Source organism: Rhipicephalus microplus, chromosome 4 (assembly GCF_043290135.1).
Source record: "Rhipicephalus microplus isolate Deutch F79 chromosome 4, USDA_Rmic, whole genome shotgun sequence".
Classification (NCBI taxonomy): Eukaryota; Metazoa; Arthropoda; class Arachnida; order Ixodida; family Ixodidae; genus Rhipicephalus; species Rhipicephalus microplus.
Window position 1 is genome coordinate 56652720 of NC_134703.1, and position 26837 is coordinate 56679556.

The following is a 26837-nucleotide window of genomic DNA, read 5'->3' on the forward strand; positions in this document are numbered from 1 at the left end:
CGTGCATTATCATGAAGCAGTGCTGATTCGCGCGCCGAAAAGTGTACTGAAAATATAGCACAGTAAAAGCTCGTTAATTCTACCTCAGTTAATACAAAAAACAAAATAATTCAGACGCGTTCTGTGGTCCCAGACAGCATATAAACTGTTAAATTATGTCAAACTTTCATTCAGTGATTTATGGCGGCAACTCGGTTATTTTGGACAATCCTGGGAGTGAAGCGAGCGCCGCCAATGTAAGCGCAAAAAAGCGAAAATGAGGTTTGCAGCCAATCGCAATGCAGCGGCACAGTCCTTATTGCCATAGACATCATTGCAAACCGTACAGTACTAGTAACTGTAAAGTCAAAACACCAAATGTGTATTTGCGTTTACCACTGCACGTGACAGCTCGTTGGCCTAGGCATCCAAAAAGGCATGGTCACCATCCACAATCCTGTTCTTGGCAACCAGGGCTAAAGGCAGCTGCGGCAATATTTTTTTTCGTTTACTGCAGGAAAAAAAATATTGTCACGTGCTTGTGGTGGCGGCTATAGTGATATGTAATAAGGTATGAGTGCACAGCACCTCCGGGCTGATTTAGACATTGGGGCCTTACACCACGGCAGCATTGTGAAAGAAGTCGCAAGATGTTGAAAATTGCGGCTTTTATGTTGCCCTTATACAAAAGTAAGTACAGCATTTACGTATTCACCAAGAAAATGAGTGCTGATGTAATAGACATTTGCTTATTGTTTTTTTATATTTCAATAACTCCGACATTTTTACTGGTCCCGCGAGATTTGCATTGAGTTATGTGCTTTTGCTCTTAACTTTTTTGAAAGTTCGTATTTTGTTATATGATATGCAGAACTGATTACCATTTTCCTGAGAGTTTAATATATGCAGGACCAACTGTATGTTCAATGTACTTAAAGTTGATTGATCACTGTGTGTACATACTTGAACCTTAACATCAAGTCAGAATTTGGATCCTTGTCAGCCTCCAGGCTAACTAAAGAAGAAAACAATGTTGAAGAAACAATTGGAGATGTCTATAAACACTACGTAAGACAACAATTGCAGATGTGAATGGAACAGCATTGCTGGAATGCTCATAAAATGACAAACACAGCATCTATGAATCTGAAAGCCAGGGTGACAAAGAAAAGTGGATTTTTTTTATTACACGGCAGCTTTTGCGAACATAAACCATGTCACTCGTAGCCCCTGGAATGGAAAAGAAAAAGGTATAGGTATGTACGTGCAGCATGTTACCATTATGTCACCAAGGGCACAAATGAAAACATTTGACAGCTTGTGGCAGTGGAGTAAGAAATGCCAAAGTCACGAAGCAAGAAAGACAGGAGGGGAAACTCCGAGCCAGCGCCAGCGCGAGTGCGCGCAGCGAACCTTGCGGCAACACACAGAACTATTCATTTTCCGCTGCGGGAGGAGAGCGTGAACGCCTGCGGTCTCCGACGCACCCGAGTGTCGTCTGCTACATCTGCCTCTCGCCGACTCCTCTATGCTACTGGATGCAGCTATTGAAGTTTTTGGCCGGAGCGGTTCGCCAAAAGAAAATAAAGCAGGTACAGCGTCTTAGTGCCAGCATTTTCGATCAGATATGTAGAAGCAGATGTTTATCAGACAACAAAAGAAGTGGTAAAAAAAAAACAAAACAAAAAATAACAGACAACCTGCAATCGTAGCTAGGCACGCACCTAAAATCACTCATTGTGTAACTTGATGATAGATTTCGGACATTCTTCGATACAACAGTGTCATACACAACTACTGCGTGCAAAAGAAAGACATACATTGATGAAGCACGTTTCAGCAGACGACAATTGATTTGAACAGAAGAGCGGAAAGTGCCTCGTGCTGTGAATCAATTGTGCGAGGGCACATGTATAAATGCTGATGCGCTTCGGTGCTTGTTAGTTGATTGACAGCCGACGCTCAGATCAGTGCCAGTGTGTATTGCTGTAATTTGAGTTTTCGTTGACCGGCCACCAGTTTGGCCAAATAACCAGTTTGATCGTCCAATTGCAGTCTGCTCCCTTCCTCGACGTCACGACCCCGCGACACTATGTTCGAACGACATGCCTTCTTTCTCGAGCTTGCAAGATGGGTCTGCCGCACTGTCACTTACTGCCTCTGAACTGAAGCATTTCTAAATTCCTGTCCTTTCTTTAACAATTGAGTATCACTTCTTGTTTTACTTTGCCCCTCTTTCTCCTACTGAGGTGATAGTGGCAAAAAAACTGCTAGGAGCATAGCCTATAGCCAGAATTTTAGTTCACACACATGTACAAACTGTTTTGCATTAACAGAGCACAATGCAATGCGTTTTTCTGCCAAGCGTAAAACAACCTTTTATGCATGATGGAGTAAACTACAGATAATTAGAAAAGATTTTCTTCCTGAAGTGGAGGTAAATATAGTCCAATGATGACCATATCACCCCCATAGAAATGTTGCTACAAGGCACAGGTAGAGAACCTGAGTGTCATTTTAGAGGATTCCTCACAAGGCACCAATTAAAGCAGAAAGAACTCCGGCTTTGTGCTGTGGGTTGTAAAGCAGTGTACGATGGGTGTTCCATTCATAGATAGGTCTTTATAAATTGTTCAGTAATAAAAACAGGAAATGATGCGAAAGAATGGTGCAATATGGCGAGCTACTGGCCCAATAATAAAAGCGCTCCGCTGTTTAGCAGTGTCTACAAGTGACTGTTCTACCTCGTCTAGTTCATTTCATAGTGAATCAGAGGTGGACAATTTTAATGAAATGACCAACATTAATGTTGTGATTCACGCATTTTCCTCACAGTTTTCCTTTCCAGCTAAATAAAACGTTTCAAGTAATAAGCGTGTGCTGTTGGCTACTTCAAGTTTCATGCAAGACCCATGTCATTATAGAAAAGACTTATGCGAACAGCTTTGAGGCAGAAATGAATGCTTCAAGAATAAAACCATGCAAGGATTTCCTTAAACAGCCAGCTGTTTCTTGCAATATATACTGTGGCTGTAATGTTTGGAAATTCTGCAACCACAATCATCACTGCTGAAACACTACGAGAGAACACTTCACAATAAACACAATTTTGTCAACCAAATTAAAGTCTTTCTTTTAAACAAAGGGGAAAAAAATCACAGCTACGTACTTTACAAGATGAGCGATCTCCCAATTGGAGTCAACCTTCAGCGGTCCTTCAATGACCACACCTTCCGGTGTCACTGTTGCCAGTTGGTACTGTCAATGAACAAGCAGGAACACAGGAGTAAGACATCAGAGTCATGATGTAACTGAGGCACGGTACCTATCGAGGTGGCTCACCAGCTGCATATACCCTTCACTGATCGAGCACTCATGGCTAATCCTGCCAGTGCTTCTTAGAAAATTAAACTCCTTTTAAAGGGTCAGTAAACAACCCCGAGGTGCAAAAATTGTTATAAAGAGGAATAAGTGCACTTTTGCTTTGTGAACATGCTGCCTCAAGAATTTGGCGGATACGTGCTATATTAAGGAAGCTACAGGGGTTAAAAAATCGGTTTCAGCGGGTTTCAACTTTTCGCGTGGCCTTGCCACCCTTCTCCCTCACAGGAAGGGGAAGGCTTGGCCTGTCGTCGCGACTCCGCCCACTTCACCAAGGTGACACGATGTCAGCAATTGACGTCATCGGCGAGCTTGATCAGTTGAGACACCCTTCTGCTTGCTGCAACGCCTGCATCACAGCAGTTCCAAGAAACAAGAGACAGTTTCGTAGTGGTGGGTGGGGCCGGAAACTGACGTTGACTTCACAACCGTTTGTTGAGACCTGATTTAGACCAATCGACGAGCTGCGAGCAATATCAAGTCGCAGATTGGCGACTTTACTTTACTGTGCGTGAAAGGAGGATTGGTCGTGGTAAAAAATGAGTGCGGGAATCGTTTTTCGAAATGGAGGTTCTGCACGGCATGCAGCACTGTAGTATTTGAAAAACGTGATGACCACAGTCTACTCTTCAATTTGCCGAGCTCGTTTAAGGGGGTGTAAAAAAAACTTCGAGCCTGTTGACTGGCCCTTTAAACAAAACATGTTTTTAAAATACTCTGGAGTTCCTTTACACAAGATTCTGATGTATCTGTATCCGCGAGGAATCAAAAGTAAAAATGAACAAGTCACAACCCTAGTGTCCTCAGCATCACATTACGATAGTCTGCCCTTATACACTCTTCTGGTTCAGTTTCCTCGGTTGAACTAAAAGTATACCATTTTATCAAAACTGGTACTCCCGCACCAGTTTAAAAGCATATTGTTCAATATTTGCATTATCTTTAGCGGGAAATTTGGTTATTCAATCCTTCTAGAGCGAGGCTGCTACAATACTTGCCTTGTCAAAGGACCGGGCATCACGGTAGTACAGCACCCTGAGGCAGTAAGAGAGCACTTCCTGGGCCTCCTTCTTTGTCAGCTGGCCAGCCTTCTTCTCGTACGCATCACGGAGGAGCGGCTGTGAAACAGTAAAGGCAAGCAATGAGGCTTAATGGCACTTTTCTGGTTGTGAACAGGAGTTGCAGAATGTGCGTGTGAGCGTGTTAATAAGGTGTTTATAACCGTGGTACTTAATAGTGAAGCAATAGTTGGCACAACGTCTTCCGCTGTTTACCACGTCGAAGCTATATTGGCTGAAGTAAACATGCACAGCTTATATGTGCGATTCTCTCTTGAGAGAAAACAACAGAGCAAATATGTGAACACGTTCCCTGCAAGTATTTTAAAGATGCACTAGAAGACAAAGGAGGTACCACTGCCACCATCATTCAGTAGACGGGACAATGCCAGATGGCAGAAGTATTAAAACTTTCACAGATATGAAAATGCCACTTTAACCACATAGCAGTCTTCCTCTATTAGGTCAACGTTGTACCACAGAGTAGTTTCGTTATAAGCTCATGAGAAAGTGCTTCGGCACTGCTGAAACAGTCATCAGAGGACATAGAGAATGCCTAGGGGAGCCAGCACAAAGCAAACAACCATCAATGTAAACACAAGTAGGGATTATCAATCTTTAAAAGGATTTCCATTTGGGCACGATACAAAGCCTGCACAATGCCTCCCATAAGTGGAAGGGATCCTGGCCCCTGGCTCAGCAAGTCAAAGTCCACTAATACATTTAAATCCACAATTTGACAAGTAATCGCTTTCACACATGGCAGCAATGTGACACAAGGAACTTGCATCTCAATGAGAAAGGAACGAAAAGAAAAAGAAAGCATCATCTGGTCAAGTGTATTACATCAGTTTAAGGGGTACTGACACGAAAACCTTGTTTTTTCGTGTAAAGTAAAAGATGAAGCCCCCAAGAGCCTAGCAAACCCACTAAGCATGAGTGAACCCTAAAAAGTAATAACAGTGCATTTTTGAAAGCTAGCCTCGGTTCCTACTGTACCCTGATGACACAACTCGGTATGAGCTTCTCGTCACATGCTCACGCAAGATATTGTGACGTTTCCATGGCCGCTCCGCACCATGGCCCTGTTAGTGATGCACAAGTGGCCATTTTGACAATTTTGGCGTCTCACGTCCCTACAACAAGCCAAACTGTTGCGTGAAGTCATACTATACCCTGACGTCTAGCTAGTGCCGATGTCAGTATGCATTTCATGAAAAGATTAACTTTAATATAAAAATAAAATATCTTATTAGCATTTGATGAGCCTTACACTTGCTTAGAACTATCTCTGTATACAGGGGATTTGTATGGCAGTGTAAACACATCTCAAAAAAAAAAAAAAGTCAGTACTCCATTAAACATGAACACTTCAATGGAGGAGATGTCAAAGGGACATTAAAGAGCAAAAGGATTTTTTATGTATTAGTAAAGTACAATTTCCCAATCCCAAAAATACCACTCTTACAGTGACACAATGCTTAGCAAGAGAGAAAGCTTGAGAAAGGAAATACCGATGGAGACGCCACTGAGACTCCCGCACTAAGCAGCATGATGTCATGAATTTCGAAGGCGTCTACTGGGTCCTACGTAGCTTCTGATCGATTAAATTGAAGTACATTGTCATCTGTGGCTGCCACAGACCTAGCCCACGAAGTTTCAGGAAATTTCGAGCCAATGTTGCTTGACGACAAAAGACGGGTGGCTGTATTTACAATATTTATATACAAAGTGTTCGGATCAACAGCAGCCAAGATGGCTTAAACAAGAGACAACCCGTCTTCATCTTCCTTCAGCGGCACATAATACATTTAAAAATTTATTGCGTTACCCGCGGAGACTTCGGCCCAAAATTTAAAAGTGAGACTTCAACTTTGATTTTTCTCCCGAATAATGAGCTTACGATAGCGAAACAAATGGCGTTAGAGCTCTTGGAGCACCGTTAATCAATCTAAAACGTTATTGCTTCTCTTTAAGGTCTCTTCAATTCTGGTCACATATGCTTCTGTAATGTTCACACAATGTATGGCATGTGAGCATTCTTAAAGTGTCTCGTCATAAGAACATGTACTACTAATGGGAATAAAATCCACAACCATTTTCCTAGCAATACCATTATATAATCGTGGCAGGCCTGTGCTTTACTGAGTGTGTAAGTATCCCGTAAACTAAAAGCGAGGCGGCATAACTTTCTATTAACCCCCAAAAATGTAACGTAATGCTTTTGAGATGTAGATGAAAAAAAGATAACTGAAAAGGCAAATTAAGATAAAACAAACTCGGTGTTGGTGTAGGTGTAGCACCTTATCGTTTCAGATATTGCAGTATCTTGTGCATGAGATACAAAAATGACAAATACAATATATTCATCATATACTGTAAAGTTTTTCTTTATCAACCATAATGCACCAAATAACACAGCATTCAATTATGAAGGGGGAAAGGAACACCCATACACTTGCTTTTTCCTATATACAATTACACTACTCAAGCCTCTCAAGAATGCATTCAGTGTCACTCCAGAAGCTGCAACTTATTCCTTCAAGATGATTTGTAATCATGTCATCATGGCCCACCATCTTGGGGTACTAGTTAACAGTGCACCTTGTACGGAGCACAAATCAAAATGATAAACAATCCAGAGAAAGATTGTGACAATGTAAGAGCAAAACAATGTACGAGCCACAATATGGTGCACACATGTTCTTGTGGCCGACATGTTACGGTGCTAGCATAGCGAGAAGCTGCGTCCGGAAAAATGCGCATGAACTAGTTAGAGTTGAACTTTGTTTATACATTCCCCTTGTGTTCGCTTTCTCTTAGCCAACTTTTGCAATATCGTTATCAAGCGGAACTGCGCAATGTTTTAGTGAATTCTGACAGTATGTTTTCCCTGACAGCACTTTTTTTTTTCTCGAAAAGTATACGAATGGGGTCCTACTATACATGGCACGTATTATCACTTTTTTCTGGTATAATTAGCCAGCCTCAATAAAAACAAGTGACTTAGTATATCAACACGAGGGGATGTGGCTTGTACCTGGGCAATGTAGGCTCCATAACCAGTGGCCAAAGTCTCGCTTTCAAATGCAGTTCCCAGCATATCGACTTGGCCAAGGAATCTGAATTTCAGAGAGAACAGCATGCTTCGTTAAGGCATTCCAGGCATCACAATTACCAGTAAATAATTAGTGCCCAACACACATTGCAATGTTCACTGTTGTCGCACACTTCAAGCAAGATCATAAAGAACATTCCTCAGTTATAACACTCGTGCAGGCACACTTGTCACAACAATTCTCACATATCGCTGTCATTAATATATATTAAAGAAAGCATGAGAAAACTTCCATCCAGATCCGAGTAACAAAACTACAAGAAAAAATATGCATGGACAAACTCAAGCAGTTGCCAAAAATTGCTTATTAATGTGACAGTGTTAAAGGGCATGTTTCACTAAAATTCCGGGTTTGGCGTCGTGGGGCAAGAAATCATCATCTTGTCCGTCACCGAAAAATTGAGAAAGACACTAGAACCATTACACCACTCCACTGCGCATCGTCGATGATGATGTGACTGTACCGCCGCAGAGCAGTGTAATGGTTCTAGTCAGAAATGATACGTTTAGTGACTACGAAGGTGTGGCAGACAGCAACATGGACGTTTTCCTGAAAAGAGGTGTTTGTGTGGCACGAGGGATTACCAAGCTACGAAATGGGTACGCAGACGTCCTCCTGACAAATTTTGGGAACGAATTCCAGCACATCGCAAAGGGGACAGCCATAGCCTTTCTTCATGAGGTTTGTGAAGCCACAGAAATATGCAGCCTTGAAACAACGTCAACGGATATGAAACCAACATCTGATGTCTGCGACGTAATATCCGTAAATCCCAATCCTTCAGTGATCCACCGTCAACAGCTATACGACCTTGTACGGGAATTCGGCAGCTGTTTCTTCAATAGTTCAAAGGTACGACGCACAACCATTGCAAAACACAGGATCGTAACAGACGAGACAACCAGGCCGGTACGCCAGCACCCGTACCGCGTTTCACCAAAAGAAAGGGAAGTCATCAAGAATCAAGTACAGGAGATGCTTGAAGATGATGTTATTCAACCTTCTAGCAGTCCGTGGGCATCTCCTGTAGTACTTGTCAAAAAGAAGGATAACACGCTAAGGTTTTGCGTCGACTACCGGAAATTAATTGCTGTGACTAAACGGGATGTATATCCCCTCCCGCGTATTGACGACACATTAGACAGACTTCGGTGTGCCAAGTTCTTTTCATCACTAGATCTGAAAAGTGGATACTGGCAGATCAAAGTTGATGAACGTGATCGCGAGAAGACTGCTTTTGTTACCCCGGACGGACTCTATGAATTCAAGGCTCTCCCTTTTGGTCTCTGTTGTGCGCCGGCAACGTTCCAACGCATGATGGACACTGTACTTTCCGGATTGAAGTGGCAGTGTTGCTTAGTGTACTTTGACGACGTGGTCATCTTCCCCGCTACATTCGAGGAGCATATCAAGCGCCTGCGAACAGTGTTAGAAGCAATCTGTTCGGCAGATTTAACCATCAAGCCAGAGAAGTGCCAATTCGGGTTCGAAGAGCTTCGATTCCTTGGGCACGTTGTCAGCGCCCACGGTGTGCGCCCTGATCCCGAAAAGACAGCTGCCGTTGCAAGGTTCCCGGTGCCAGCAGACAAAAAGTCAGTACGGAGATTCCTAGGTCTCTGCGCTTACTATCGTCGATTTGTCAGAAATTTCTCTCAGATTGCAGAACCCTTGACGAAACTTACGAGAGAAGATGTACCTTTCCAGTGGGAAACAGAGCAACAAAGCGCCTTCAACGAATTAAGAAAACGGTTGCAAGAGCCCCCAATCCTTTCTCATTTCGATGAAACAGCTGACACAGAAATACACACAGACGCCAGCAACATCGGCCTAGGATGCATCCTAATACAGTGGCAGAATGGCGAAGAAAAGGTGATAGCATACGCCAGCCGGACTCTAACAAAGGCGGAGACCAATTATTCGGCCACAGAGAAAGAATGCCTTGCCGTCATCTGGGCCATCAGTAAGTTTCGGCCTTACTTGTATGGTAGACCATTCAAGGCAGTCAGCGATCACCATGCCCTTTGCTGGCTCGCCAACCTCAAGGACCCGTCCGGACGACTAGGAAGGTGGAGCCTCAGACTGCAAGAATTTGACATAACTGTGGTATACCGATCTGGCAGGAAGCATACTGACGCCGACTGTTTGTCACGGGCACCTGCAGACACAGCACTATCAGATGAAGAGGACTTTCCATTCGTGGCTGTTGTCGAGACTTCTCAGATAGCTGAAAGTCAACATGCGGACAAAGAATTGCTCCCGCTCATCAAACACCTGAAAGGAGCTAACGTACAAGTACCTCGTATATTTTCTCGAAGCCTCGCATCGTTCTGCCTCCGAGGAAATGTCCTCTACAAGAGAAACTTTAAGCCCAACCGTGAAAAGTTTCTGCTTGTCGTTCCCGCAACTATGCGGCAAGAAATAATACAAGCGTGCCACGATGAGCCTACGTCTGGACATTTGGGGGTCACTCGAACGCTTGCACGAATCAGTCAGCACTATTATTGGCCCAAGCTATTGTCTTCAGTACAGCGCTATGTCAGAACATGCCGCGAGTGCCAAAGACGGAAAGCGCCTCGTGCTAAGCCAGCAGGCCTTCTGCACCCGATAGACCCTCCGAAAGCACCCTTCCAACAAGTTGGAATGGACCTCCTTGGACCATTTCCGACATCTTTACTTGGCAAGAAGTGGATCGTTGTAGGGACTGATTACTTAACGAGATACGCGGAAACAGACTCCTTGCATCGAGGAACGGCAGCTGAGGTCGCCAAATTCTTTGTACAGAGCATAGTGCTACGGCATGGTGCTCCAATTGTTGTAATCACCGATCGCGGACCGGCTTTCACGGCGGAACTCATGGAATGCCTGCTGAACATGATCCACACTGTTCCCAGGAAAGCTACCGCATATCACCCTCAAAGCAACGGCCTGACTGAACGCCTTAACAGAACTCTAGCTGACATGATATCTATGTATGTGGACGTCGAACACAAAAAGTGGGACGAAATTTTACCATACGTCACGTTCGCCTATAACACCGCCGTACAAGAGACTACCAAGATTACCCCGTTTCAACTAGTTTACGGTCGTGTAGTTACCACAACACTGGACGCTATGTTACCTATAGATCAAGATGACTACCCTTCTGATCTCGATGACTATATAGAGAGAGCGGAGGAGGCCCGCCAATTAGCAAGGTACCGAATATGTCATCAACAACGAATCGATGCCGACCGCCACAAACGAGGAAGACGTGAAACACGGCATGAAGTTGGTGACAAAGTGTGGATATGGACCCCAGTACGACGACGAGGCCTGTCTGAAAAACTCATTTGTCGATATTTCGGTCCTTACGAGGTAGTACAGCGACTCAGCGACCTCGTTTATGAAGTCAAGCCTACAGGATATGGGCATTCTAAACGACGCAACCCCGCCGAACGTGTACACATTGTGCGCATGAAACCGTACTACGATCGGTACGGAGACTAGCCACCCCACTTGCTTGCTGTACAACCATTTCCGTCTTACAAACCTTCCGAGACGGAAACGCTGCATACATTATCATCGAAAGCATCGAGGCGATGCCTCTTGAGAGGGGGGATAATGCCACAGGAAATTACCATTGCTCCGCGCAACGCGGACGCTGGGAACCAGAGAAACGCTAACGGCACGACTACAAGCGACGAAGCCAGCCGCAATGCACGAGCCGGCCCTGCATGCGCCCGGTACTCCGCCGAACAGCCAACGCGCGTGAAGAAGAAGAGAACGAGGGGGCTCGAGGCAGAGGCTCACGAGGACTACCGCCCTTGGATATTCTTGATTGCTGTGCGTCGTTCGCTTTGGGCACAAGTTCGCCCTTAATAAACCGTGTAAATAGAACATCGTTGTTGTGAGGCTGCTACATTCGTTACAATATAGCGCAAGGAGTATCCTTAGCACACGAGATTGCGTGGCAGATGTGTAGAATCACACCAGGCTCCAAGACATGTGAATGGCAGCGACTGAGTGTTTTAAAGGACCACAAAGTGCTCAGACATACTTAATTACCATCAGCTAAAAATGCATCAACAAATGGAGCACCTGTCTAGCTTCGCCTGTTGCCTTAGAAATGCATAGTTGGCCTTTTGCTGATTTGCAAAAGGAAGAATTACGGCACAGTGGCCACTTGACAATCCTACTTGCAGTAAGCATCCCAAAGATAGCTCGAAAGGGCCAGTGTTATATAAGCACAGTTGTCCGTTTCCTTACAACAGTTGAGGCATGCACGGAGAACTGAAGCCAGGCTAGCAATTGAAAAGGCAATGCGCACGGGGCCCGATTAAGCGATTGTGTTCTACTCCTGAAGGTAAAGCCAAAGTGCCCTCTAAAGCTTTTGAAAAAAAGCACACACTGTAAAGGTTAAAGTGAAAGCTTAATATTCTCTTTATTTATAATTCTTCTTTATTGGGATTTAGGTATTATAATAATTTTGAAAATATGACTCTTGTAAACTTTTCACAGATACTGCAAAGCCAAAGAGCTGTATGGTGTCAGCCAAAGAACTCTGGACAATGTGCACTACTAAGTTCTTGATGGCCCTCTTGTTGTCTTCCAACTGCAGTTTAACCCATTCCTCGTTTAAATTGAACTTTGATCTTTACTGTCGAACAAATAAAGAAACTCAACTTGGACAGAAAGAGCAAATACAGGCAATCAAGCTTAGAAAAAAATGAAAAATACAGCAGAATCTCAGTGAACGGAAATCTGTTAAGTGAAATTATAAATGGAACAACTGCCCTCAGCCTGATTGGTTTCGTACTTGCATTCTCCACCCTTGTTCATCTCTCAGTAAACAGAACTCCTGTTAAACAGAACATATTCTCCTGGTTCCTTCAAATTCCGTTTAATGAGTCTACTGTAATAAAAGCTTATGATTTTGTTGTAGCATCACACAAGGGGGCGAGCCTGGGATGCTATTTTGCAAGATTCAGCTAAGTTAACTTGTATATTTCTTCGTGTGGTGATTGGATAACTCCCAACAAATGGCGGATCAGCATCAATTGTCATCACAGGCTCCCTGGCTCCATCAGATTGGAATGACCACTTATTGCATAGTCCACTTAGTGCCTATGTATAGAACACAATGGCTGATCGTTATTTCGTATGTTAAAGGAAACTCCGGTGCATTTTAAATCATACTAATATAATGTTGTTTTCAAATAGTATTGACAGTCCTGAAAAAGCTGGGGTGTTTCATTTCGCTTCGGCACTCGACGAGTCAAAACAGAAACCGAAACAAGGAGCTGTCCTCCATGGTGGGTATTGGATGATGTCACGAGATCCTTTACACCCAGCCACGGCTGGCCAGGATGTAAACATAGCTCACGTGCCTCTTTTGATGCGCGAAAAGCAGCTTGGCGATGTCATCCAATGCGGAATCAAGCAGTGCTAGCTCGTCTGAGTTTACCAGTGACAAGTTCAGAGATGATTGCGGCTACTACCTGAGCACCGAAGCATTGCTTTTTGATTTCGACCCGCTGGCGCATGAAGCATCTGACATGTCCCGAATCAATTTCCTCAATACTATTGTACGACTGGCATCAACGACGACTAACACGCTGTATGCAGCTGACGAAACTGAACTGTGCTCGCATTGTCGTAGTCTCGAAGAAGAAAGCGCACGTTGCATCCATCTGCTGGGAAAGGCGGGGTTTTGAAAAAGAGTAGGCCCTTACATCAGATACACATGGTGGCCCGCATTTACAAGTGTGATTCCAGGATCTGCTATCAATTTTAAAATTTGTTTTCTAAACAACTAAATGACTTGCGGTTGTATAACTTGGCACATATTACCACGGTACTGAGGACAACACATGTTCAAAGTTTTATTGAAATCGCTGAATATAGAAAAAAAAAAAGAAAACGGAGTTCCCCTTTAAGACAGAAAAATCCGGGTGAAGCCAATAAGATGCTTTACCACTCCGCCCCCTAATTTTGGCAGGAGGTCATTTGCTTAATATGTTTTCACTCCCAGCAAGCAGTAATGATAGCTTCATTTTTTCTTCAGTTTATGGTATCACACACAGTTATTTTTTTGTTAGCTTTTCATGATGATTTCACTTCATTTTCAAACAACAAAATTTTGTTCAGAAGATATAATATATATATATCACGTGAATATATGCTTTTTATGTAGCAAAATATTTAGTTGCAGATGAACAAGAGTTGATGCGCCCACAATGAAAAGTAAAAAATGGGTACTTACGGGACACCGTCCTGTAGGCCCCCAATGAGGTAGGTGTTCCACAGTGGGTCGAACCTAGAACGCCTGCAATAAATAGAAAAATACCAATAACTGTAAAGCCATGCAGTATTACAGAAGTTTGCAAATCACTTTCTAAGCTTGAGAGTAATTTTCCATTAAAAAATTTGAGAAAATGACCTTTCTCAGCACAATGTACTGTCAGCTGAAATATTTGCGGGATCCGCAGCATAAGGCAGAGCGGCGAAAAACTGCGTCGCTGCGGCACCTACCGTGGCACGGCGGGTGTTGAGGCTATCAGCCTCAGTGATTAGCGATGGCAGGTTTAGACAACGTGCTGTTGGCAGATCTTATAGTAAAAGCCGCCACTCATATCCTGAACACCCACTGGTAGACGATACAGCGATGCTGTTTGTCGTCACTCCATCACGCACTACAGATCCCACAGACTTTTGTGGCCGAAAGTACCTGGCTTTAGAAATCATGTACCAATGTATTGAGCGACCTGTCCGAAGCAAATCATCTGGAGCAAGAGTGGCTGCACTAGCTGACACAGAGCAAATGAAACGTGCATTTCAATACCATTTGCTGGACGCTACTGCAAAAAAATTTGTTTTTTAAGATTTTAATGTGTGAGTGCTTGACTCAGGAAAATCTGAGAAAGGTAAATAAAAACAGAAACTACTATATGAAAAAATTGTGAATTAGAGTAAGACAAAAGATGTAAACAAATGTATGCACCTTACGAAGACAATGAATGGATCATGCTAAGTAAATGAATGCATTGCGATAATTATGACTCCACCATGATGCCTCACATTTAAATGTTGCATGAGAACAGCAGAGGTCGGCTTGCTATACCCATTAGTATTCCACATGTTTAGTATGAAAAAATAGAGGCGAGACCATAATGCAAGGATGAAATGTAGCATCATGTTTAAAGAATTATCTATGTGCTATGTATCAAGAATTGCCACATTTTATGTGGATATCTGCAGTGCCGTAGAGCTCGAATGCCCTCGTAAAACAGCCTCAGAAAATTACATGAAAAACTTATTCCTAAAGCTCAGAATAATAGAGGGCTGAGCTAGTTGGCAAGTGTTCCACGCTCAAAATGGAGCATAGAAATCCCCCCCCCCCCCTCAAAAAATAAATATAAGAGTGGTGTCCTGAGTAAGCACTTTAAATTTAAGTTTAAGTGTAAGTCTTTAAAGGGACACTAAAGGCAACTATTAAGTCAACATTAATTGTTGAAATAGTCGTTTGTGCCAAGGAAGGGCCTATTTTAAAATAAAATCACGTTTCAGTGGTTCGCATCGGGTTAGCGCACTTCAAATTACCTGCCTCAAGAAGCTGACCGACCGGACCGACTCGCGTCACTGTTGCCGTGCACGTTGCCCGGCTTTACAGCGCTAGTAGCAGCAGACCGAAAGCAGCGAGAGCCACAGCAGCAACAACGGCCATTGATCAATTTCCCTCTATTAACTCAGAGATTGTAGACATTTTGGTTCAACTAAGCCCCGCTATATAGCACCACCTGTCCAGTTTGACCACGCGAAAATTGAATTTTTGAACCACTCATGCCATTCCTCAGCAGTAATGCCCAGGGGTTATTTTGTCCATTAATGAAACAGAAACAATCAAGCAGCATTTTATTGCGCCTCTTGATGCACGGAAAGGTCTTTATTTAGTGCAGCTAGATCTATTAATAGCAATTAATTGTAGGCGGTTCGTCTGATGTCATTGAGATCATTTTGAGAATGTCCTACTGCGGCGCATGAGTTCTTGTGCATTTACCTCAATTTTTTGGTATGTAGGACAATTTTATTGATAATATTGTCGTTTAAGATGTTGTCCTCTGTTGAGCTTTCACTGACGTAAATTGTTATTTGACTTTAGTGTTCCTTTAACATGAACTATTTTAAAGCTCCTAGAGTAAGTGTCGCCAAAAAGCAATCTGTTTTTCGTTTGCTGCAGTATAAAAACACCTAGACCGAAATGAAGAAACTGTTCAGTCTTTGCGAGCCTTATCCTGCAAATAATGTGGCAAGGTACCATTCTCGCATAGAGTGCATACCTGTTGTACATGATGCGGGTCAGCCAGGAGTACAGGGATTTGGGCTTGAGTCTGAAACCGTCGTTCAGGCATTCTTCGCTGATCCTGGAAAAAAGTCACCGAGCCACAGTTTGTCATGGAGTCACATTTGTACTTGAATGCAGAAACGAAGCTGTGTGCAAGCATCCATTCGAGGCCCAAAGCTCAACATTCTCTGAGCATGCCATCTTTGCAAACAGGCAGTTATTGTCTGTCAAGGCAGCAGATGCAAAAATGACGGCATTGAAAGGGACATGAAAACAAGCAAAAACCTCTTGTCAAGCTTCCAACTGCCACTTGTAAAAAAAAAAAAAAAAAAAAAAAATTGGAGTCATTTTGGGATTGTACGTATTCTGTTTCATTCACGTATTCCCGTTTCCCACCACACACTTGTTGCAGTAATCTGCTTTTGACCGTGAGTAGGCGAGGGATGCAAATATCATGTGATGAGGCTTTAGCAAGTGAATACGTGTGAAGCCAGGAAAGATCATAAATGCAATCACTGGCGTCATTGGCTCACAGCAAAATTGCTTCCATCAGTTTTTGCAGTGATTTTGTAGTTGAAAGGCTTTCAAATGTCAGTGTCTATCGACATAACTGAAACTGCCTGTGATGTTAGTTAGAAAAACCTTCCATGCAACCTTTCTGCGAGTGGCATGCATAAGTGCATCTTTTGTGAAACCTTGGACAATTAATTTTTTTTATTAATAGTAATTTATTTACAATACTCTTAATGCCATGGTGGTCGTACAGAGAGGAGTTCATTTTAAAAAGTCAGCGCATGTAAATACGCACAAAAGAAACAAGTCACGACACCCCAAACGCCGACCAACAACTGGGGAGACGCACATGGGTAGAAATGAAAGAAGGCACAAGAGTTTGACTGTGCATGCTCATGCAATAAGGAAACCTACACCATGTGTTGGGGAGTTTACGTGAAAGATAATTGTCAAGGCATCTGACACCATCTTCATGCAAGTTATTCGACGGTTGGCTAATGCATGCACTACCACTCTTAGTGATATGCCTTCCCTCACTCATCAGATGAATTTCTAATTCCTATGCTGGCACAAAACTGCACGTACATCGAACTTCGGCGTGCACTTACACTCTCAACAATGTAAAAATAGATTGGAGGGTGTGATCCGGTTAGCGATCTCTTGTGTTCCAATAATCTCTAGCTATAGAGTGGCCCTTATATCCTACGTAGTAGCGGCCACAGCTAAAAGGGACCTCATACACCACACTTGCACAACAATTAATGAATTTGTTGGTGCATTTTAGGAACAAATATCGACCTGCTTTTTGTCCTTCAGTCGTTCATTCTTTCTTTGCACAGCAGCACAAATGGTACCTATCTTATCGGCAGCCATAAAAACAACACCGACGCCGTCTCTACTTCCTACTTTCTTTAGCCTATGAGATATGCAGTGTACGGTATACCCACAACACATTTATTCCTATCGCTTTCAGCAAACATGCTTGGATTTGACATAATGAACTTCTTCAACAGTGGCCACTGCAACACAAGGATAACTTGTGTCTAAAGACTCGTAAAAGGTGAGTTATAGCTATCACTCATTTTGTGCATACATGACATGGGCTGCTGCATTTACCAGAGATTATTGGAACATGAGAGATCACTAGCCGCAGGCTGACCTTTTAATCTATCTTTACATGGCCGAGGGTATAAGTACACGCCAAAATTCAATGAATGTGCAGTTTTCTACCGGCATGGGAATGAAGCAACACATCTGATTATTGAGGCATAACATACCAATAATAGCGGTGGTGCACATGTGAGCCAACCATAAATTAACTTGCACAAAGATGAAATCAGATGCCTCAACAATTATCTTTCATGTAGACCTTCACGTGATTGACAAATAGGGTTAAAATCGCAAAACCAGCATATGATTATGAGAGACCTTGTAGTGGAGGGCTCTGGAAATTTTGACCACCTGGGGTTCTTTAACGTACGCCCAAATCTGAGCACAGGGGCCAGATCTCCATGTGCACTGGACTGATGGGTTAACATATTGCATGGGTATGCGCAGACAAGTTTTAGTGCCTTCTTTAATATCTGCCATGTGCGTCTCTCCAGTTGTTGATCGGTGTGTAATAAATAACCGGTCCACAGACGTTAGACAGAGACGACCCGTTTATTCAGCATGGAGCCAAAGCTGTCCCATCCTAGAACGTGCCTATCTCCCCTTCGCCGTCTTCCCTATCAATCGCGCACACTCCTCGATGCTCAGTTCCAGCGCATTTTGCAAAATCCTCCGAGGTGGGCCAAGATCAGTCTGATGCTTCAAGGCGATTCACTATTGAACCATTGGCTAGATGCACTGAGCATGAGTGCACTATGCTGTCTCTTCCTGGCAGTAAGGTGATCATTTGGCCTAGCTTCCAGTATGCTGCAGGTGTGTTGCCCTCTAACACTAGCACTACATCAACGATCTGTAGTTTGGTTGATGAACGACTTGGGCTGTTATGAGCTGATTGCAGTAGTAGCAGGTATGCTCGTTTCCATTTTTCCAAAGTTCATCTATGATACGTTGGCGATGAGTCTTGCGGTTGAAGTCAACTGTAGTCGGAAGCTCCGAGAAGTCAATGTGTTGTGACAGGGAAACGCTGCCCTTTCCTAACAACTAATGTGATAGAGTCAATGGCTGGAGCTCATCGGGTTCACTCTCGTGATACGCCAGTGGTCTGCTATTGATTACTGCTTCAATCTCGCACAGCACAGTTGTGAGGGCTTCCATGTCAAGACTGCTGCGTCCCAATGAGCGTTTCAAGGAGTTTTTTGTTGAGCGAATGAGACGATCCCACCATCCGCCTCAACATGGAGCTCTCTCTGCGATGAACTTCCACTGTATCCGTAGCTCTGCCGCATACTCTCGAAGCGCTGGTAGTGTAGGTGCAAATATTTTAGCTCAGCTGCGGAAGGTTTGAGCGTTGTCGTGGTGTACCGTCAAAAGAACTGCGCGTCGGGTGACGAAACGGCGGAAGGCGAACAATGTTGCTGCGGCAGTCATGTCTGAGGTTAGTTTCAGGTGTACCGCCCGTGCGACTGCACATGAAAAAAGAAGGACGTAGGACTGATTAACCACTTGCTAATTTAACGTATAAGGGCCCACAGTAATCGAGCCCGACAATGGTGAATGGGCTTGCTTTATTAATTCTCTCGCGAAGTAGAGGGGCCATTGTCGCAGATACTGCTGCTGCCTTCCATCATTTACAAATACTGCATATTGAAACTATCTTCTTTACTGTCTGACGTCCCTTCAGCAGCCAAAAGCTCTCTCGAAGCTCCGTTAATGTTGCTTCAACACCTCCGTGGATAGTGCGCACGTGTGCCGCTGATACGATAAGGCTGGCAAGCTGATTATATGCCAGGAGAATGGGATGGCGTATGTCGTGATTAGCACAAAGCTGGTCCAGCCGTCCACCGATGTGAAGGAAGTCGGTCATCATTCACAAACGGACAAAGGCGAAGAACACGAGATGTTGCGGGTAACGGCTGACCCTTGCGCAGCGCAAAAACTTTGTTGGGAAAGGATTGTTTTTGAATAGTCTGTAGCTAATAATGCTCAGCCTGTAATAACTCTTCCGTCGTGATAGGTCCGGATACTAATGGGAGTTGTCGCGAAGCATTACGGACGAAGCACTTGATCCATGAGGTGACTCGTAGCAGCCTAGTAATAGAGCTATAGTCTTCACGCGCAAGATGCATTGACGGACGAAAACACCCGATGGACAAACAGGCGTGCTTGGCATAGACGGGCCTTGAAAATCGCTCAATTTATTCAATAAAATCTATGTCGTTGTGGTGCGATTCTTGGGGTTGCTTGCACCTTCAAATTGTTTCCCCTGGTCAGAGAGCCAAGTTGGGCCGTGCCACCACATGCTTCACGAGTAATAATGTCAGTGGGATTGTCCTTGCTGCTACAATGAAACCATTGTGATAGATTGGTGAATTGTTGTATCTCAGCAACCCGATGTGCAACAAAGGGGTCTGGTTTGGTTTGATGAACCCCTTATCCAGTGAAAGCCATCAGTGAATCTGTCCACAAGAACCCTGGAGTGCGTTGAAGAAACTGCACTTTTTTCACGTAGCAGCTTAGTCGCGTTGTGATGACGCACGCGATGAGCTCCAGGCGCGGGAGTGACACCATCTTGATCAGAGCAAGTCTGCCCTTGCTGATTAACAGGCATGTGAAGCAGGTGCCAGATTCAGATCTGACGCGGGCGTAGATGCATGTGCCGTACGCTCTTAGACTGGCATCTGCGAAAGTATGCAGCTCGACTGTAAATGGCTTGACATCGTCTCTCAAGAACACGTATCGTGGGATGCGGACACACGTTGCAGCATTCAGCTCTGAGCACCAGCTGTTCCACTTGATTTGCTCTTCAGCTGGAATGATGGCGCCCCTTGCGATGTTCTTCTTCGAAAGATCTTGGAATACAATCTTGGCCTTTACGGTAAATGGGCTGAGGTATCCCAGGGGGTTATAAATTCTGGCCAACGTTTGCAGTGCCATGCGTTTGGTCCCAGGCTTCCCATATGTGAAAGTAGCAGCATGTTGTGAGGAGGAAGCTGTGCTCCGTAGTCCTGCTAGAAGGACTACCGAAGAATGCCTCCTGCGTGCTCGGTAGTCCTACTAGAAGGTCGTCCACATAGAAGGCCTGTTCTAAGATGGCTACCGTAGTTGGGTATTTCTGCTTACAAGACGATAAGTGGTGTTAAAGTGTAGCGACCCAAAAGAATGGGCTCGATACGGCTCCGAACGGAACCCTCGTCATTCTCCACATCGTTGGGGGTGGCATGGGCTCTTCTTTAGTCGGTAATCTTTCCAGCCAGATAAAGTGTAACAGGTCTCGGTCTTCAGGACGAATGAGAAGCAGCAGATATGCTTTCTTTACATCAGCAGCAAAAACCACAGGGCGGCAGCGAAAGTTTAATAGGAATTGGATGACGTTTACCCCAAGTTTTATGCCTTTTGAGAGTACATCGTGAAGGCAAACATGACCAGACTCATGTGATAATGCGTCAAATGCGACGCGAAGCTTCATTGTTACAGCCTCACGACGAACCACGGCCTGATGGGGCATATAGTAGATGTTGGCCTTAAGTAGCTGCTCGTCCTGTACCTTTTCGGCATGACCATCGTTGAAATAAGCTGAAATTGCTTGGTCGTATTTTTCTAGGAGTGATGGCTGTTCTCTGAAACGGTTAATTTGAATTCGCAGTCGACGTTCGGCCAATCAGCAATTGTTCCTTCCGGAAGGTAACCCGGGCGGTTCGACCATGAAAGGCACTTGATAACGGCCATCTTGCTTGGAGATGTCCTGCTCAAATGCAGACATGTGGGGTCACTTTCAATGGTCCGGAAACAGGTGGCACAGATCCCACTAACGATACGTCAAGGTGCTCTGAATCATAATTGTGAGTCGTGACAAACAGTGCACTTGTTGAGAATTGGCTGCTGGACTTTATAGGGCCTTGCACCATCCATCCGAAGGTGGTTTCGATCAAGGTTATACTTGCGCTGATGCGATCGATTTTGCCACTTGTGACTTGCCCATAGGCGTTTGATCCTATGAGGACACCGATTTCATCCGGTTGCCACAAACTCGTTTGGAAGTGGTCAGCTACGTTGTACTTCCATTCGAGAAGTAGGTGCGAAATGTTGGACTCGAGTGGTGGGCTTGTGACAGAGCGAATTCCAGGAAACGTTAACTTTTCTAAGGTAATCACTGAATTGTTGAACTGGCTTCGAAGCCGCACGCTGACACGCTCGGTGCAGAGTCGCCTTCGTGACTTGGATCCTCCAAAAGTGACAAGAGAGAGCTCTTATTTTCCCACGACGGAGCACTGAAGCATCCTTGCCGGGTCTGCACGAATGTAGGTGTACTGACTGCCGCTGTCCAGCAGTACCCGCACGAGGAGTCGATAGTCTCCAGACTCTGCCCAAATTTGGCCAGTCTGTAACAATACGTGAGTGGACTCAATGTGACTCTGGGCGGTAGAGACCATTCGAGTGTTTAATGGGGGTGATTGAGAAAAGGCTGGGGATCCTGCGTTAGGGTACGAATCTTCGGCTGACTGTGATAACTCGCAGAGGATGGTGAGGTGGTGTCGCTGGCAGATACCACACCCAAGATTGAATGACTTCCTGCACATTCTGGCGATGTGGTTTCGTGTTCCACAGCGAAAGCAACAATTGTTGTACTGTAGCATTGCCCACTTCTCTTCAGCCGATAGGTTGGCATTGCAGGCAGCGATCATGTGATCCTTGCTGTGGCAGAGTGAGCACGCCAGTCTAACAGGCAATACACACGCCGTTAGAGCGGATGCTGACAGAATAATTTCTGTGCCATACATTTCTTCGGATATGTGGGTTCTGGCTTCGTCTTGCGACATACGATGAGACTGTAACCGGCCCTCCTCCCGGATTTCCATTTGAATGCGGAGAATCGTTAGTAACTCCTTGGCTCGTCTTCAGGTGTATCGGCGATGCTGGAGGTGCAGTTTGATTCCTTCGATTTCTGCCTGAACATAATGGCGAGATCCTCCAGCAGACATCACATTAGGACACGGTTTAGGATCACAGTGTGCTGGTCGGGCGCAACTCCTAGGCCTACAAAGGCACTAATGTGGAACTGCACATTATCGTGCAGCAGACAAAGCCTTCGGATGTCTGACGAGCTTTCACAGGGCTTAGCGCAAGGAGATTATCAACATGCACATTCACAAGGAGATCCTGGTGTCCAAATCGATTTGTGAGGGTCTCGATTGCAAGGTCATAATTTTGTTCTGCTAAACGGATGCCTTCGACAGCTCACTTCGCGCTCCCAGTTAAGTAAGTGAGGAGGTACTTGAATTTTTTGATGCGCAGTAGCTCGGTATTCGTGTGGATAGTAGCGTCGAAATGGTCCCAAAAGGTCTGCCATTCACAAAGCCTACCATCAAAAGTTGGTATCTGGAGCTTGGGCAGTTCAACCGCAAGCAAATGGCGCACTCTCATCTGCTCTGCTGCTTTGCCGGAGTTTGGAAGTTCTAGGTTGCTTGACCCGGGTCCAGTGGCTCGGACCTGCATTGTGGCTGCCTTCTCACGTTCCTGTAGCCAGAACTTGGCTCACGAGACGACTCAAAGAATTTTCGCGTTGTACTCGTCTGCTGTTTCCACTTTACGGTCCAGGTTTTCTTCGTCTGTTGCCGCCAGAACGATGTCGCCGAGCCTCGAAAGTGCTGCTTCTTTATCGTTCAGGAAGTCCATGTGGCTGGTAATCTGGGAGGCATCAAGATCCGGTTGCTGCACCAGGCCCGATAACAGTGCTAGGGCTCGGGTGACAGCAGCTCTGACTGAGCCGCACTTCTTCCCAAAATGGTCAGTGGTCAACATGGTCGTGATGTTCAGCAAAGTCTCCAAAAGGGTGGATCCCGGGTTTTGTGCACCAAAATGTAACAAATAACCGGTTTGCAGACGTTAGACGACGACCCATTTATTCAGCATGGAGCCAAAGCTGTCCCATCCCAGAGCGTGCCCATCCCCCCTTCGTCGTCTTCACCACCAATCGCGCATGCTCCTTGATGCTTCGTTCCGGCGCATTTTGCAAAACGGTGTTTGGGCCATCATTTGGGGTTTCTTTCTTGTGGCGGTGTTGTATGTAAAGTCTCTTGGGAACGAACGTTTAACACCTAGCCCAGCTCTCTGTTATTCTCAATAGAGACGAGCAGTACAGTTGTGCTACATTGTTACAGACTTATTTCTTGAATAAAGAATGTAGTCGTCGGTGGTAATGAAGGCCAGCAGGTGATTTAACACTAATATCATCCTTAGCGATTGAGCGAAAGCACAAGCTGGAGCCGCAGGACGGTACCCAAACTTTAACACCGATCAACGCATCACGATATGTGCGACGGCAAGGGGCAACTCACATTTTCTGATCGATGACGCTCTTGAGATACTGGAAGTCGGCGTAGTCACCACTGGCTGCGGCTACAATCTGGTCGTTTACCTTCAGAATGCGGGGGCAGTTTCTGAACCTTGCCAGCGACCCGTACGAGCCGAGGATATCTGCGACAAGCATGACTCCGCCATCAAACTTGGTCGCCAGAACGGACGTAGCCGTGGTCATGGGGCTCCTGAAATAAATACGGGTAATGTTGTTAAGGTGCATTGCGCATGTGCCCGCTGTTGAAGATCACGCGACACTTAAAAAAGGTGGCCTGCCACGCAAGGTGCTGTCGCTCATTCTGCGGCGCAGCCTTTTGTGAATATCGCCATATACTCGCTCCTGTCTGTTCCATATACACGTGATTTCCGCGACAGTATAAAGATAGTAGAATAATTTAATGAAATTTCACTTTAAGAAAGCTTAGCCATCACACGGCACAACTATCATGTCACGTAGACTGCGTGAACGACATCTCTAAGTGCGAACGCAGTGTAATATGGCACGGATAGCTTAGCCAATCACTACGGTGCACGGTTTTCTGCTCAGTTTCATGAGAAAAGAGCTGAGCTATGCTCAGTGATGGCAATCATAGAGTTTACCGGTTGCAGTAGACATGAATGGGTAGTAGGAATATCACTCTGTACTCCAGTTTATTGCTACATCCGCCAACTCTGTGAAACCATAAGCTGGAGTTAACAAAACAGAGACCCACAGCAGCTTAAGCGTCGTCAAAGCTAACTGAGTACGTAAAAGTACTCCTGAGTGCGAAAAACGTCAACTCATCTAGCATTACCATAGGTAGAGTCGCTACCTCTCGACACTTCGCAGCAAGGCCCATTAGCGTTAGCGCTGCCTGTGTCTTTACCACTTTACTTACTGAGTCCGCTGGCGTGCCCCATCGTAGATAGCTGCCGGGACTGTAGGATGAAACTTGGAAAAACCAAACGAGTCTTGCCCTGGACACACAGAGATGTTGAACGCCATTTCAGCCATTTTTTGGGGAATACGGGAATGCGCCTAACGCCGAATTTGAATTGAAAAAATCCTCCCTGCAACTTGAAAAGAATATTCACTGGGAGCTCATCTAATATTATTAAGCAACATTTGCATAAGAAAAAAAAATAAATTATTAGCACAATATACTTTTATGTTGTGCTAATTTGCAAAGCTGTAACACTGTACCGGCTGTATCCGCCGTATCATCGCTACAAGCTGTCGGCGCCACATTCAAATCAACGTGCGATTGCCGTTCGTTGCTGCGAGCGGTTAATCGATGGTACAGTAGGCTAGAAAAGATTTCATACTACAAATTATTGCATTTATAAAACATGGGCCGGCATGGTACTAAAACACAGCTTAGTGGCCGTTATTAACTGAGCTTTCACAAAAGTTCATACGAATAAAATTATTTCTCCAGCCACTTGGAGTTGTGTCTATAAGATTAAAATTTAAAATCCATAAAATGACCAGACGTTTCGAGACAAATTCGTTCCCTTCTTTTGGAGTGACTTTGGCGGTGCGCACCGGTCATAACTGCAACATAAATTATGTACAGTCAAATACTTATCTCCACCATCATTCGGTCCAGGGCCATAACTAGAGGGGAGTTAAGGGGGTTTTGTAACCTCCCGAAGTTTCTTGATGCTTCAACTTTTCGGATGGCACTAATGTATTTACATACCTCCACATTGACTACCAGTGGCTAAAGTTAGCCGTTCTACACGTAAGCACCCACCGAAAAATATTACTTGTAGTTTCCTATATTATAATGTGTTGAGGCACGTTTGCTATTTACTACACTGTCCCAATCTGAATGACAGCTTCGTAACTCGGGGCCTTCACGTCTACCAGTAATGATGATGTTGAAAAATTATAGATTGCTTGATTAAAAAAAAAGTGGTTGATCCCTCTTTTTAGGAATAAGTATAACACGAAAGTGAAATGTGTCCTCGCAGAGGTAGTTGAGTATTAATTGTGCATTGTTTCGCAACAAGGGTGAAATAATGAATGCTGCAGTAACAAATTGCAATGTCTCGCGAAGAACGGCAAGCAGCTCGAAACTTGCAGCGCACACCTAGAACAGAAAACAGGCACAAAATGATCACGCACAGGATGAGCGTGGACAAATAGGTGTCACAATTCTTACATCGTGTGTGAGCAGCGCGCTCCTTTCGTAAACGCGGCCGTGGCAGCGAGAAAATTGACGTTCGTGCTCTCTGTAACTTCTAAAACTTCAAAGCAAATTTGCGGTGGAAGCACAAGAGGTACAAAGCACCCAAATCACGATATAAGCGCGCGCGCGAGTGAACGACCACGCCAGATAGCATCTATGCGTACTTTGACTACGCCATGTGGAGGCACGCGCGCACGGTGACTTGCGGGGTGGCGCGGCACGACGACCTTTGGAGCGCGCGCCCGTCGTGCCATCTCGCTACTGATTACTGAAACGCTCTGAAGTATCCGAGCTCTGAGGACCACCAGTGGCGAGGCGTATATAAATGGTTCGCCGTTAACGTTATCGAGAAGGGTTGTTCTGTGGTATAGCGATTAGCGTTGCGCGCTGAGATACGCGAGGCTGCAAGTTTGGCCCCCACTGTGGAGCTTCTCGTTTTAAAGGCAACAGTCTTTCTTGGGGACCTCCGACGCAAAAAATTTGGTCTGTCTGTCTGCCTGTACATTTGTCTGTTGGTCCACCCTTAACGGCACCCTAAAATGCACCGAAGTGACCGCACGATACCCCAAACGGCCGACCCCATCCGCAGCGCCCACCAATATTGCTCAAGGTTCAGCGTTCATACTTGTGGGATTGTCAATTAAAAAGCAATTATTGCCCATATATGCCGCACCATAACAACACGTCTCATTATTTTGTATGTATATCTTTTACTAGACAAGGCATACATTAGCAATTCTAAGGTGTAACAGAACGAGCGCTAAAAATGGGCGCGCCGCCAAATTCTTGCGATAACGCGCGGAAGAGACGCCGGGAGGTCAAAAGAAAA

The 26837-nt window shown here is 44.9% G+C and overlaps 1 protein-coding gene across 1 annotated transcript; it reads right to left on the reverse strand.

Moving 5' to 3' along the window:
• Window positions 1–1138: 1138 nt before the first annotated feature.
• Prosbeta7 (proteasome subunit beta type-4) lies at window positions 1139–24851 on the reverse strand. The gene is made up of 8 exons (XM_037422927.2): window positions 24713–24851; window positions 23816–24022; window positions 15853–15936; window positions 13779–13841; window positions 7459–7540; window positions 4359–4478; window positions 3149–3237; window positions 1139–1209 (listed from the first exon to the last, which is right to left on the reverse strand). Exons 1-8 carry the CDS (start codon window positions 24826–24828, stop codon window positions 1197–1199), a joined length of 774 nt encoding a protein of 257 aa, XP_037278824.1. The 5' UTR covers window positions 24829–24851; the 3' UTR covers window positions 1139–1196.
• Window positions 24852–26837: the final 1986 nt, after the last annotated feature.